Source organism: Phyllosticta capitalensis (genome assembly GCF_038381095.1).
Source record: "Phyllosticta capitalensis strain CBS 128856 chromosome Unknown BKA78scaffold_6, whole genome shotgun sequence".
NCBI classification, from domain to species: domain Eukaryota; kingdom Fungi; phylum Ascomycota; class Dothideomycetes; order Botryosphaeriales; family Phyllostictaceae; genus Phyllosticta; species Phyllosticta capitalensis.
The window spans coordinates 384,752-398,709 of record NW_027117444.1 but is presented as its reverse complement, the minus strand read 5'-3'; the positions used below and the strand labels follow the sequence as shown (position 1 = coordinate 398,709).

General features: G+C 54.5%; 5 protein-coding genes across 5 annotated transcripts; 3 read left to right on the top strand and 2 right to left on the bottom strand.

The window, feature by feature from the left end:
* Positions 1-339: 339 nt before the first annotated feature.
* Positions 340-1,529, bottom strand: BKA78DRAFT_145223 (uncharacterized protein). The gene is made up of 3 exons (XM_066882860.1): positions 1,316-1,529; positions 723-1,170; positions 340-553 (listed from the first exon to the last, which is right to left on the bottom strand). The coding sequence occupies exons 2-3, from the start codon at positions 1,073-1,075 to the stop codon at positions 415-417; spliced, it is 492 nt and encodes a 163-aa protein (XP_066743128.1). The 5' UTR covers positions 1,076-1,170; positions 1,316-1,529; the 3' UTR covers positions 340-414.
* On the top strand, positions 1,062-2,892 carry BKA78DRAFT_252558 (uncharacterized protein; the record flags this gene model as incomplete). Its single annotated transcript, XM_066884747.1, has 2 exons — positions 1,062-1,694; positions 1,750-2,892. 2 exons carry the CDS (start codon positions 1,062-1,064, stop codon positions 2,890-2,892), a joined length of 1,776 nt encoding a protein of 591 aa, XP_066743127.1.
* A 3,185-nt stretch (positions 2,893-6,077) lies between these two features.
* BKA78DRAFT_315945 (Cupredoxin) lies at positions 6,078-8,860 on the top strand. Its single transcript, XM_066888589.1, has 6 exons — positions 6,078-7,068; positions 7,119-7,604; positions 7,654-7,731; positions 7,778-8,251; positions 8,299-8,469; positions 8,522-8,860. The coding sequence occupies exons 1-6, from the start codon at positions 6,255-6,257 to the stop codon at positions 8,677-8,679; spliced, it is 2,181 nt and encodes a 726-aa protein (XP_066743126.1). The 5' UTR covers positions 6,078-6,254; the 3' UTR covers positions 8,680-8,860.
* Positions 8,861-8,988: 128 nt separating this feature from the next.
* BKA78DRAFT_337039 (uncharacterized protein) lies at positions 8,989-10,830 on the top strand (the record flags this gene model as incomplete). The annotated part of the gene is made up of 4 exons (XM_066890241.1): positions 8,989-9,552; positions 9,604-9,616; positions 9,670-10,011; positions 10,077-10,830. The coding sequence occupies exons 1-4, from the start codon at positions 9,195-9,197 to the stop codon at positions 10,828-10,830; spliced, it is 1,467 nt and encodes a 488-aa protein (XP_066743125.1). The 5' UTR covers positions 8,989-9,194.
* Positions 10,666-13,956, bottom strand: BKA78DRAFT_371065 (E1-E2 ATPase-domain-containing protein). The gene has a single exon (XM_066892700.1). The coding sequence runs from the start codon at positions 13,778-13,780 to the stop codon at positions 10,979-10,981; it is 2,802 nt and encodes a 933-aa protein (XP_066743124.1). The 5' UTR covers positions 13,781-13,956; the 3' UTR covers positions 10,666-10,978.
* Positions 13,957-13,958: the final 2 nt, after the last annotated feature.

Genomic DNA, 13,958 nt, shown 5'->3' with positions numbered 1-13,958 from the left:
GGGCGATGTAGTGTCAGAGTCGAGCTAAGGTTGCCGATGACGTCTAAGTTGACCCCGCGGTGGGGCAGCTTCGGCCAGTTCCGCCCGAAGATTCAGGCAACAAACGGCCAGCATGCAACTGCATTTGCTTCCTGCCTTCGATGTTATCTTGAAGAGATTCTTTATGAAAAATCAAACCCCAGATTGAGCAACTATTGTCCAGCTAGTCGTCATACATGTCATTGTTTTCCTTGGTGGTGTTGGACTTTGCTGCGTCGTTCATGACCAGATTGAAGGCTCATCTTGTATGATGGCTCTACCTTTGTCGATTTTTGCTCTTACTTCTTCAGAGATCATGTTTCCTTTTTTTGACTCTACCTCTATCCTTGGCCATGTGACTGTAACACAAATGGAAGGACTTAGGGATTTGTGCCATCAAACAAGGAAGGAACGCATGGTTTTTGATTTTCTGTCGACGGATGGGAGAAGGAAGCCATGAATGATTCTTGAAAGAAAGGCTGTGAGAGACATTGAAGTAGACATACTAGACCGAAGGTTGTAACGGCAGAATTCACTAAGAACTAGTCAGCCAACAATTTCACAATGTGCAGTCTCGAGTGGCCATGGGAGGAGAGTCAAAGAAGTGACCAAGAGCGACATGACTACAGCAAACGATAGTTTTCTGCCAGACACGAGAACGATGGAAAAGTCAGCAATACGATTATTCCCAGATCCCTACTTACTTGACGTCTGCAGGTCCGGAGGGAATCAACGGCTCAACGCTCGCAAGATTGACCACCAGTGAAAAGGAGATCCGTGATGCGCGCATGTATGGCTCGCAGTTGACCGGAAAAGGAAAGAGGGCACCCCTTGGGAGCCAACAATGACGTGCTCTCAGCAGTGGGGGTATTACCCCATTCGGCCCCTTGCTCGGCATGCCGACCACCAACCGAGGATGCATCAAGGTTGATAACCAACAAGAGGAAAAACACCACTGCAACGGCTCCCCAAAGATTCCGGCGGCGGTCTTAGCAACTGCCTTTCGTCGCAATATCTCCAGCACCTCGCCCAGCCAGCCAGCCATGCCGCCGCCCATCAACTACGTCGCCTACGTCGACGCTCGCCTCGGCGTCGCACGTGTCGGTCATCTCGATTTCGAGTCCGACTCCATCACGCCTCTGACGTTCAAGTCTGGCACGTCCGTAGCGAGCCTATACCAGGTGATTGAGGCGGGCGACGAGCACATCGCCGCACCTGGGGTTGGCGGCGGCACAAGCGAGGATGATGGCCCCGCGGCGTTTCCTGCCTCAAGCGTCAAGCTGCTGCCCCCGCTCGCTGGCCGCGACGTGCTGGCCGTTGGCAAGAACTACTCAGAGCACGCGGCCGAGTTCAACAGGTCCGGATACGACAGTTCGGACAAGGTCGACCAGCCGACGCATCCCGTCATCTTCACCAAGCGCGCGACTTCGATCATTGCGCATGGCGACGAGATTTATGCGCATCCCGAATTCACTCAATCGTTGGACTATGAGGGCGAGCTGGGCCTCATCATAGGACGGTCTAGGTCTGGAAAGTCTGCGTTCAGAGTTAGCGAGGAAGAGGCTTGGGACCATGTCTGGGGATTTACCATCATCAACGACGTGACTGCCCGCGAAAGGCAGAGAGATCACAAGCAATTCTTCGTCGGCAAATCGGCGGATACGACTTGTCCAATGGTATTTGACCCCCAATCGCAAGACTGCAAAGTTAGGTCTGATGAAGAGATAAAAGGGACCTGTAGCTGTTGCCAAAGAACACCTTCCAGGAGTCCTGCGTGTCCAGACTTTTGTGAATGGCGAGCCAAGGCAAGATGCAACAACAGAAGATCTCATCTTCTCGATTCCATTCTTGATCAAGACAATTTCTGAAGGCATGACGATCCATCCAGGAGATGTCATCGCCACTGGAACCCCAGCTGGTGTTGGAATCGGCATGAAACCTCCCGTCTTCCTTAAAGCCGGGGACGAGATTGCCATCTCTATCACAGGCTTGGGGACCCTTCGAAACAGTGTAACCGACTCAACTGCAGCGAAGGTTGTCAATTCCTTCTCAACAATGGCTCGATCGGGGCACAACATCGAAGCGCGGGGAGAATGCCTGGCCATGTGCAACGGGAGACGACTTTACTGGAGAGGCCTTGGTCAAAGAGGCGCTGAGAGAATCGTGTTCCTCCATGACCTGGGCGCGACGTCCGATAGCTGGATGCCTCTGATCAAATTGGGTTCTCTGGAAGACACCCACTCGCTGATCGTTTTCGACTTTGAAGGGCACGGTCTCTCTCCGACCGAGCCACTCGACGTTCTCAGCCTCGAATCCTTCAGTGAAGATCTCAAGGGAGTCCTTTGGTACGCAGATGTTTCTGAGGCCACACTCGTTGCTCACGGGATGGGCTGTCTGGTTGCCCTCACCTTTGTTCGCATGTTCCCGAAATTGGCAATCAAGCTCATCTTGATAAATCCGCCACCTCTACCGCTCCCAGCAGCATATCGAGCACATGCACGAGCTCGATCGTGGTTGGCGAGGACAAGGAGCTTGTTGCATGTTGCAGAGGAAGTAGCCTCATCAGAGATTTCTGAGTACACCAGCAAGAATAGCCCGCTGGCTGTCACCGCGCTGAACCTTTCGATCCGTGGGCAAGATACTGAGGGCTACGCAAAAGCTTGCACTGCCATCGCCGATACAGACGAGACGTTGGACATCCTTAGCACCGCTCCAACTGCAGTCATTGTTGGTGGAGCGATTGAGCCGGAGCCATCAAGGCTGGATCCGAAAGACATCCCACATATTCGTCACTTCCAACTGCCAAATGTCGGACAGTGGGCTGTGTTTGAAGATCCTGTTGGTCTTGCACGCGCTGTCAAGGGGCTCCTGTAGTTTGCCGTTACCTGTCTTGCCAAATAATTCTTACCCTAGATTTTTGACCCTGCATTCTTCGCAAGGATACTGCACTGGCGTTGAAGTGCAGCAATTTACTTTACATCTGCGTCAGCAAGAGACTGTGGCTGGGGTCGACGTGGCATGCTTCCAAAATTAAGTGCATGTACCGTTTCTCATGTAAACGTGTCAGCTACTTCTGACATTTCTCAAGATGCCAATACGATTGACCGTTGCATAGTATCAGTCCAGCTCGCGATTGGTAGAGGTAGACCATTTCGTTTTGTCGGAGATTGCGACTTTTGGATGGCGCTCGGAATATCGGGGCTTTCAGTCACTTGCGGGCCTGAGAGTAGATGAGATTTTGCTTTTGAGTCGATTGCGCAAGCTGCCCCCAGCTCGAAATATTTCGCAATAGAATCGTAAAATCTTGTCCAAAACTTTCCAAGTCCGATCCGCGTTAACTCCTGGAGTTGTGGAGAGGTCATCAGGTTTCTTGTGGCAATCCGCTCGGTCGAGGGTCGGTCTCAGTGCGGAAACAAGAAATATGCAAGTGTTAGGAGTCGGCAGGCAGGCGATAAGTTTTTCAGGCTGGAGTGTCTACCAAAAGGAAATCGAGGCAAGTGAGACATGTCTTTGGGTCGCACATGTCGCGCGCGTGCATTCGATCTGCAAAGCCGCAGAACACTGCCATCCAAATTTCTGAGAGGACCCGACTCGTGAGTCGTGAGGATCTCCCCCTGCAGTGTCTGCCATGCTGTGAGACATCGGCAACGTGATGTGCGGCGCTACCCGATGCCAGTACCCAAGTTTCCTAATAGGCTCGGCCGAGAGCCTAGTTGCGAGGCCTTTTTTTGATAGATATCAAAGACAAAACACGAGAAAGGAAACGGCGGCAAGCAGAAAATGCCGAACAGCGGCACTGTTGAGTACGAGATCTTGAGAATCCCGGTGCTACGAAGCATTGCAGGAGGCTGAGGTCATAAGGAATGGGCTGAAAGAGTGAAGTTGCACAAGCCGTGGAAGTGGTTTTTCTTGAGCCCATTGCACGTGGATCCAAAGCCTTTCAGCGGCCAAGCCACGGAGTACACGGGAGATTTGGATAAATGACTTGCTGACGACGTGGCGTACGCGTTGCTATGGGGGAGTGTTGTAGATGTTGTGAGTAGAGAAATGTTGAGTCGGCTTCATGTCGTTTATGCGCAAGTCTCTTGGAGCAAGCACGAGATATCTTTCCTGTCCGGGGCATGACCTGAGAAACGACGGAGAGCACCCAAAGCCAGACAAGACACGCGGACAGACATCAAGGCCACATGCGCGCATGCACCGGAAAAGAAATTCTGCGTTCCAAAGTTCTGGGAGAGACCCAGCAAGCGCTTGTACGACTAGGCTGCATGGCGAAGGCGGGTTTTCGGGTGGCGGGCCAATGGTGGATGTCAGGCGAGAGAGGGCGTATGCAGACAGGTGACGGCATGAAAGTGAGATGCAGAAAGAAGAAACAAGGCAAGAAATAACAATCAATGGCGGTGGGGAAGAATTGATGGAACAGGTGAGAGGCTGGAGCAAGAGGTAGGTGGTAGCATTAAGGCTCTGCTGAATAAGCGTGCAAGCGGCTTGGCGCGTCCTGTCCGTTCAGACGGCTGCTCGGCGGCTCGGCCTTTTTCACACCTCATCCCGACAGGCATTGGGATAGGCCCCGGCTCTCTCCTCTGCATCTGCTTTGCATCTTCCCAGATTTTGACAGGAACGCCTCGTCTCGCGTTCTGGGCGCTTGAATTCCCCCTCTTTGCCTGTGGATCCGCCAGCGGACTGCTTTCGCTAACCCCTGACGACCCCCGACTCAGATGGCCAGCTAGAATTTCCATCTTTTGCTTCTGCGCCGCCCAATTGGCCCCAATCGCGATCACCCCATGCCATTCGCTGGCCGTCTGGACAAGTCAGCGCGAGCCCCTCTGCTCAATCCCTTTCTCGGCATGGTCGTATCCAACTCGAATCTCAAACGGGGCAGATGAAAGACATTGCATTCCTTCAGCTGCCCATGTCCTGAACCCATGGGTCTGGCTGCAGGATTGCGGCGAGTCGAAGGGTCGAGCGCTTCATCGGTACCACCGTCAGGCCGGCTGGCATACGCATGGCACGAGGTTACCACATACAAGTGGCACGATCCATGATGCACGCACTCGACGCACGTCTTGAGGAATGTCTCCCGTCTGTAGGTATGCGTCTTATCAGCCTAAGCCCATTGAGCTTATGCTTATGTCATGAGCTTGACCCCTCTCTAATTTTGCGCCTCTTGCTGATGTTCTGACGCCTGGAGTGTGGTGGTGAGGTGATGAGGTTGTGGCTGGCCATCAAAAGCATAGCTGGGGAGCCTGACGGCTGTGCCGTTCTCACTGTGCGCCCACTCTTTCTCTTGTGGGGTTCGATGGGTTTCTCCACAGTATGCACAGCCTTGTATGGGCTGCTCGCTAGGCATCACGGTTGAGTTCACCCGTTTGCCAATCTATACGTACTGCGGTGGAGGAACACTCTCCAGATAACCGCTAGAGCCATTGGCTTGCGCGTACAGCGCACTGTCAACTGATCACAGAACTAGCCAAGAGGAAATTGGAAATCTTCTGACGACTGATTTAGTGGACTAACAATGTAAAATTCGAAGCGAAAGGATCAAATAAGCATGTTTTCCGGCTTGGGCGGATTTCCTGCATCTGAACGAGCGGCAGGAAATGCCTGTTTTTGGCCCCAACCAACTACCATTCGGAGACAAGCAGCTGTACCGTTTGAGCCTGATCAGCACCCACGACATGGTTTTGATTAATACTGGGCCTTCAACTGCTGCCGCCATGCCGGACTCGTTCCGCGTATCCATGCTGTCTCAATTCGGCCTGTGTCCCGGTGGTGCAGCTCGTTCCGAACATCAAGCACGGTCTCAACAACTGCATTCACCGCTCGACTATTTCTAGTTTTGGCCAAGGATATGACATGGCTTCAACGCGACCAACCAGGATAGGTAGTGCACTTGCAGGAAGCGTGGCGCGGACCGCAGCAAACTTTCATGTCATCGGTGTCGCGGAGGAAGAAGCCGTTCCGGATGTTGGCCAAGCCTTCATGATCTCATCTACGTATCCGCAGGTCATGGAAAAAATATTCCTGGAAATCGCCGGCGAGCTTAGGGCTATCGGCCTGGTGCATGGTGGTTTAAATGCTGCCGCCAGCCCTTCGTGCGGATCCCTTTGGCACCATCACGCGGCTCCTGATTCAACCTTCACGCAACTACCCCGTGGGCTTGTCCTTTCCATTTCCTCCTATTCTTCGAGCATTGGATCCGCCCCAGTGTCTCAAAGCCGACAGGAGGCCTCGCCATGAAGATTTCCAGCTGGTTTTTCTTGCTCGGCCTGGTTGAAGGTCGGGCACTGATCTCCTACAATGGCGAGTGTGGAGCATCAAATGGTTTAACATGCATGTCGAGTATATTCGGAAACTGTTGTTCAAAGGATGGCACGTGTGGCGCGTCCTCCCGTCATTGCGGAGACGGCTGCCAATCAGACTTCGGCATTTGCACCTCAATGAAATATTCCAACGCTACATCCCAGGACGGTACTTGTGGAGGGTCATCAATGGGCTTCCATTGTAAGGGATCTGTGTTTGGAGAGTGCTGTAGTCAGTATGGCTACTGCGGAAATTCGAGCGCCTACTGCGACGATGGTTGCGACTCGAAATACGGTTCATGCAGTCCGACCAAGCGAAGCCCGGCTCTGCAAGAGAGAGCGACCCCTGTTGGAAACGCCACAACAGAAGGGATAGACCTCTCCATCTCTCTCGGACTCTCCATCGGATTGGGCGGCGGCGGCGCCACCACAACGGCCACGGCTACGGCCTCTGCTTCGGCTTCAGCTTCGCCAACATCATCATGTGTTCCTTGCGAAGGCCAACCTGGAAGCGACCCTGATTCTTACTGTGGATACGACATCAACACCGACTACTACTCTTTCGTCCCAAAGACGTGCCGGACTGTCGAATACACCTTTGTGGTCGGCAACACCACTATCTCCCCTGATGGAGTACCTCGCATTGGCCTCGTCATCAACGGATCTATGCCAGGACCTACGATTGAGGCGAACTGGGGAGACACGGTCAAGGTGCATGTCATCAACCAGATGGAAAACAACGGCACAAGTAAGTCCCAAAAATGCACGCAGCTGATCTCGGTAGCTAAGAGTGACCAGGTATCCACTTCCACGGAATCCGTCAAAATGGAACGAACGAGTACGATGGAGTCCCGTCTCTTACCCAGTGCCCGATTGCTCCTGGCGAGAGCTTCACGTACGAGTGGCTTGCAGAGTCTTACGGAACTAGCTGGTACCACTCTCATTTCTCTCTCCAGGCTTGGGAGGGAGTACTTGGCGCCATTGTCATCCATGGACCTTCCAGTGGCGACTACGACGTGGATGCCGGCCCAATCGTGCTGCAGGACTGGAGCCACTTGACCATCAACCAGCAGTACGACATTGCGGAAGACGCCACCCCAGGCGACGATGGTGGAGCTCGTGTTCTTGACAATGGTCTGATCAACGGCATGAACACCTGGGGACCTGACGGTTCGAGCAACCAGACTGGACAACGCTGGCAGATGGACGTGACCCAGGGAACTTCTTACCGTCTCAGGGTCATCAACGTGGCCATCCAGTCGACTTTCAAGTTTCACATCGATGGTGAGCCCTGGTTTTCGAAAATCTGATGAGCTTGGCTAATTTTTACAAGGCCACAAATTCACGGTCATCTCCACCGATTTCACTCCTATTGAGCCGTACGAGACTGATATCTTGAACATCAACTCTGGTATGTCTGACTTCAATCGAGCTTCAATATGACTAACCCCTCAAAGGCCAGAGATATGACTTGATTGTCACCGCAGACCAAGAGGTTGGAAGCTACTGGATGCGTTCAGACAACCAAAATGCCTGCGCAGGCATCAGACAATCCACCGACATCAAGGCCGTCTTCCAATACTCGGGAGCTTCTGGAACCCCTACTTCCACCGCGTACAACTACACTTCCGAATGTCGTGACGAGGATCCGGCGCTGCACACGCCCATCGTCACCCGCGATGCTTCCGGCGCCGACTTTACTTATGACGCCGACATCAACATCTCCAACTCGAGCAACATCTACAGATGGCTCGTTTCCGGCACTACCTTCGTGGCCCACTGGGGCGACCCAACTCTCAAGGGCATCGTGGACAATGGAAGCCCTCCTGACTACTCTGGCAACCTCCTGTTCGAAGCACCCACCGCTGGTGAATGGGTCTACGTCGTCATCCAATCAGGAATTGCGCTACCCCACCCCATCCATTTGCACGGTGAGTTTCTCCGATGTCTTTGGAAACCCCTTACTGATATTTCGTAGGACATGACTTCCTGGTCCTCGCACAAGGCAACGACACCTACGACAGCTCCATACCTCTCAACACCGTCAACCCCTCCCGCAGAGACACCGTCTTGATGCCGGGTCTCGGTTATGTCGTCATCGCCTGGGAGGTTGACAACCCCGGTGTCTGGTTGATCCACTGCCACACAGGTATGACATCCAAGTCAATTTTAGAATCCATTTGCTAATCCCTATTTTGCAGGCTGGCATCTGGCTATGGGTTTCGCAGCACAGGTCGTCGAACTCCAGGACCAGATCAAGAGCACCGTCGACAACAGGGAGGGTCTCGACGACACTTGCTCGGCCTGGAACACCTACCAGCAGACCTACAACGTCGAGCAAGACGACTCTGGCGTGTAGAGATGATTATGACGTGATGATATGTTTATGTGGGGCTGCTTGTTAGATATTTCTACTGATATCCTGATCCTCGAGGGCGTCGCGATACACCGTCGTCTTTAGAAAGACTGCCTCTTGGACTGTCTATAGTTGCGCTCTTGCCGCATAGTAAAAATTTAATTAATGGTGTATCAAACCTGTGCTTCCCATGTTTTTGAGCCTTGAGTATCGTGCACAAGCGTGAGATTTCCATTTCTTTGGACAGCTCGACAGAATTTCCTAAAGGGGTATCGCGTAAAGCCCCTGTAGATTGCCAAGATCAGCATGACTCGCCGACCTTCCTCCAACACCTCCAGCACCACTTTTCGGCCCAAAAACAACCACCACCGCCCCCTTCAACAGAGACTGGAGGCCAAATCTCCTTTGCCTTGAAACCCTCCCAACACTCTCTCCTGCCACGGCATGTCGGACATTTAAAACAGGCAGCATCTTCTTCCCGTCGGCCCCGGTCTCTTCCCCATCCTCCATCCTCGACAATGGAGAGCTCAACGCACCTCCGCACAACGTCCAACGGCTCCGCCGAAGCTCAATCCGGGGCAATCCCCCTCATAGACATTTCTCGCACGCCCTCGCCGTACCCGCGCGCCCGCAGCGCTGCCCAGTCTGAAGACGAAGACGACGACTACGAGCCCGCCGCGTCGCTGGTCCGGCCGTTGGTCGCGGCGGATGGAGGGAACGAAGGCAGGACGTGGCAGAGGATCGCGCGCAATGGCGGGCTGGGCAAGTTCTTCTTCGGAACTTGGGTGGGCTGGCAGGTGTACGTGGGCTTGCTGGTCTTTTGGGTCGCAGGCACCTCGTTCTACCTGTTGTTGATGAATCGCTTCATACTTTTGAGTGAGTGTTGCCCGTGTTGCTTTCAGACGTGTAGCTGACGAGTATCTGTAGCCGGAGTGTACAAGTGCGCACACCTGAGAATCTGGATGCAAAGACGACGCGCTGACCCGCCGGCAGATTTCCCTACCCCTTGACCATGACTTGGATACAGCTCGTTCTGGAACACATAATCCTCCTGGGTTTCGCAGCATTCACCCGACTCCTCGCGAGACAATTCCAGATTCTGGGTCTGGGAGCAGTTGTCGCACCGTCGACGCCGCTGTCGGCTGCCGGCTCGGGATACAGGACGACGGCCAAGGGCCACGGATTGCTCGCCGGCTTGCTGAGGTGGATATCCGGAGGCACCGGCGGCATCGCCGGAGGCGGTCTGTTTGAGTTCGAATGGGCGACTGCCAAAAAGGTGCTACCGCTGGCGGTCGTGTACATGGCAAAGGTGGTTTTGAGTAACATATCGTTCGCGTAAGTCGCTCCCGCTGCTGCTGCTGTTCGAGACATGCATGCTGAAATCGCCGGACGAACACCAGATATGCCGCGCAGGAGACGTACACGCTCGCCCGCATCGGCGTGGTACCCATCTCATTGATCCTTGCCTCGACGTCGTCGCGCTCGTCGCTTTCCGCAAACTCGGTCCCGACGCTCTCGTCCGCCCTGACGGCGGCCTTCAGCCTTCTCGTTGCTTGCATCCGCTCCGGCGTTCGTGTCACCTGGGAGAGCATCCTGGCCGGCGTCTTCTCCTCCCTCTTCGTTGCCGTGTACCCGATCATGCTCCTGCGAACATATCGGATGCTCGTCAACGACATGGTTCCCCAAGGAGACGTGCTTACCGGATTCCCCTCTGCGGAGAGCGGCGCAGACGAGGCTTCGTCAGTCACGCGCGAAGAGACTCGCGCGTACTGGCGCACGTTGCACTACACGTCCATCCTGACGCTCATCCTTCTCTCTCCGATTGTCCTCTTTTCCGGCGAACTGTCCAACATCCACCACAACTGCTACTTCCTCGACGTGCCCTTCTTCTGGTTCCTGACGCTCTGCGGCGGCATTGGCGCGTGGGCCGTCTTCACTAGCACACTTCTGCTGACCAAGGCAACGAGTCCGTTGACCGTCAACTTCATTTCCGTGCCAAGGGGCGGCTTCGAGCTCATGTGTCTGAACCACTTCAAGCTGCCCGTTCACAGCTGGCTGGGCGTGGGCTTTTGCTGGGTCGCCAGCGGCTGGTTTCTGATTGCACGGAGGGACGAGGGGAGGACACTGGACAGGATGAGGCTCGAAGGACGGTGATAGTAGTGCTGATTCCTATACCAAAAAAGAAGAACCTATTCTTGAAGCCCACCAACAAAACCAAACAACCAACCAATCAATGCCATCAATGCAGCCAATGTCCGAACCTCAAGCCTTAAAACCCCCCAATCTACCTGTCCTTCTCCCTTCAATTCTTCCAATCCAGCCTCCCCCACTGCAGCGTAAAAGCAATAAGAACAACGGGCAAAACGCTCACAATCTCGCCCAGCCCCGCAAACTCGGGCGGGATACTGACATTCTTAGTGGACAGCGCGCCCGCGGCCAGCAAGATGGCGAGCACGTTGTACACGACGGCCCAAGTGAAGTTGAACAGGATGCGCTGGACGGCGCGGCGCGAGATGGCGAGGGCCGTCAGCACGCCGCACAGGTCGCCGCGCAGCAGGACGATGCTGGCAGACGATGTCGCGATGTCCGATGTTGTGGAGGAAGTCGACCCGAGCGCGCACCCCACCACAACGCTCACGTCTGCTTGCGTCAGGGCCACGGCGTCGTTGGTCCCGTCGCCGACGAAGCCGACGATGGCGCCGCGCCGCTTTTTGCTGGCGCCGTGGTGCTTCTCAGATGTTTCCGCGTGGTCCGAGTGATCGTGGCCGTGGTCTTCGTGTGCTTCGTGGTCGTGATCGTGTTCATCGTGGCCATCATGGTCGTGATGCGGCGCGCCACTGGCCGCCACGCTTCCTCCCTCCTCCTGCAGCCGCGCAACATAGGCCTGTTTGCCCGCCGGACTGCACCTGGCCAGCGCCTGGCTGGCGGGGATGCCGAGGATCTGGGCCACGCGACTGACGGCACGCGCGTCGTCGCCGCTGAGAATGTGGACGGCGACGCCCTGTTTGCGCAGCGAGGAGACGACGTGCGGCGCCTCGGGACGGAGCACGTCGGTGAGGGCGAAGAGGGCGACAAGTGAACCGTCGAGTGTGACACCGAAGAAAGAGGACTCGAGGTCGCCAGCAAGATTGGTGGAGGATGGATCTGTGGCTTTGGATGGCGACGGTAGACTGGCCTTGAATGATTTCACTTGCGCCGTGTCCTCTAGGCCCAGGAAGGAGAGGTTGCCTGCGCGAACGACGAGGTCCTTCTCGTCGGCCTTGACTCTGCCTTCGATTCCTCCGCCAACAATGACGACGGAGCTGTCGTATGCAGTGCCAGTGCGGACACCCTTGGCCTCAAGGTGCCTTACCAGTGCCCGAGAAACCGGATGTCTGTTGTTCGAGACAAGGCCGAGGAGATGCGGCAGCGTGACGGCGCTGCGTTCAAGGAAGAAGGCTTCATGCGTAACCGTAATCTCGCCTTTTGTCAGCGTGCCCGTCTTGTCGAAGATGATGTGCTTGACGTCCTTGGCAATCTCAATGACTGCTGGATTGCGGAAGATGACTTCGTTCTTCGCTGCCACGCTGCTGGCGATGACGATGACCATGGGAACAGCGAGACCGATGGCGCATGGGCAGGAGACGATGAGTGTGGCAATCATGTACTGTATAGACTTGCTGACGGCGTTTTTCGACTCTTGCTTAAGGACAAATTTGCCGACGCAAACCCATACGGTGAAGACAGTGAGAGACAGGGCGACAATAGCGTACACGAAAAAACGGGCTACCCTGTCAGCAATGGCTTGGAGTTTCGGCTTCGAAAGCTCTGCGTTTTCGACCAGCGTTCCAATCTCGCTAATGCTGTTGTCCCAGTACGTGCGACTTAGGGCAACGTCGAGCTGTCCGTCGAGGTTCACGGTTCCTGCAGTCACTTGCGAGTCGATGCCTTTGGCGACGGGCTTCGACTCTCCCGTCATCATCGACTCGTCCACCTGTGAACCGCCGTAAACCACCACGCCGTCAGTCGGTATGCGTGTGTGGGGTGGCACGCGGAAAACGTCGCCCTGTTGAAGAAGGCGGACATCCAGTTCCTTGCTTTCGGTGCGGTTCTTCAGAAGCAACAGTGCGTGGGGTGTCTGCAATGATCGAATGGAGACGGACTCGGTTGCCTTTTGCTTTGCCAGTTCGCTGATGAAGCGTCCCAGTCGGATGAGCGTAATGAGTAAAGCGCTCGTTTCGAAGAATGAGTTTTTGCTGATATCGTGCCCGGTGTGAATCAAGCCAAAGGCCACAATCGAGTAAACATATGCTGATGAGGTGCTGAGAACAATCAAAAGATCCATGTCGGGCGTCCTGGTATAATACAATGTCTTGATTGCGCTTGGATAAAACTCCCATGCAGCAACGAGCTGGACGATGGTGGCCAGTACTAATGATATCGATTCTTTGACAAGTCTCCTTGCATGTATCGGTGCCCAGGCCAGGATGAGGACGGGAATGGTGAGAACAGCAGCCAGTGAAAAATAATACATCTCCTTGTCCAGTTGCTTCCTGCCGACGGCCACGGATGATGGTAGGGGTATTGGAGCAAGTATGGGATCTTGCAAGCCAAGTTTCTCGAGTAGATTTCGATGGTGTGATGCGTTGGGTCCAAAGGTGATTCGCATCGTTGTCTTCCCATTCTTGTTCTCCTTTCCGTGTTGCTCCACGTCAACGATTCCATCCGGCAAGTTGTTTTGATTGACATCCCGAGGGGAGTCCACAATGACGTCCAGGAATCGCTCTTCAGATTCGCTAGCGAGTCTTTCCACGCTGTAGGGGGTCATGTGCCGGACTTCTGCCAGTACATCGTCGACGGAAGTTCGTGCAAGATCCACGCGGAATTGTGCCTGCATAAGCACCAGGTCTGTTTTGATGTCCTTGAGAGCCGGTATTCTTTCCAGCGCTTTTCGAAGCCGGTTCTCACAGCCGCTGCAGGTCATGCCGCCGACACTGATTTTGACATGCTCGTAGACTGGAGAACCCCTTTCGAGGTCCGACTCGTCGGCGACGAAGAGAGGTTTTGGTCGAACAAGGTTGTCATTGGAAGAGCAGCATGATTTTGTCTCGCCGCAGCCACCCATGTTGGACGCAAGAGGAGCCAAAAGATAAGATGTCGTCAGTCGTGTGCTGGGGAGAAAAAAAGAAAAGGAGAGAGATCTTTTAAGCTGCTGTGTCTCGCCTGGCTGGTTTGGTCATGACTGCTGCCTTTTTCTTTCGCATAAACCAAGAGACAGGAGGTCGATCACCCTAAGGGTTGGC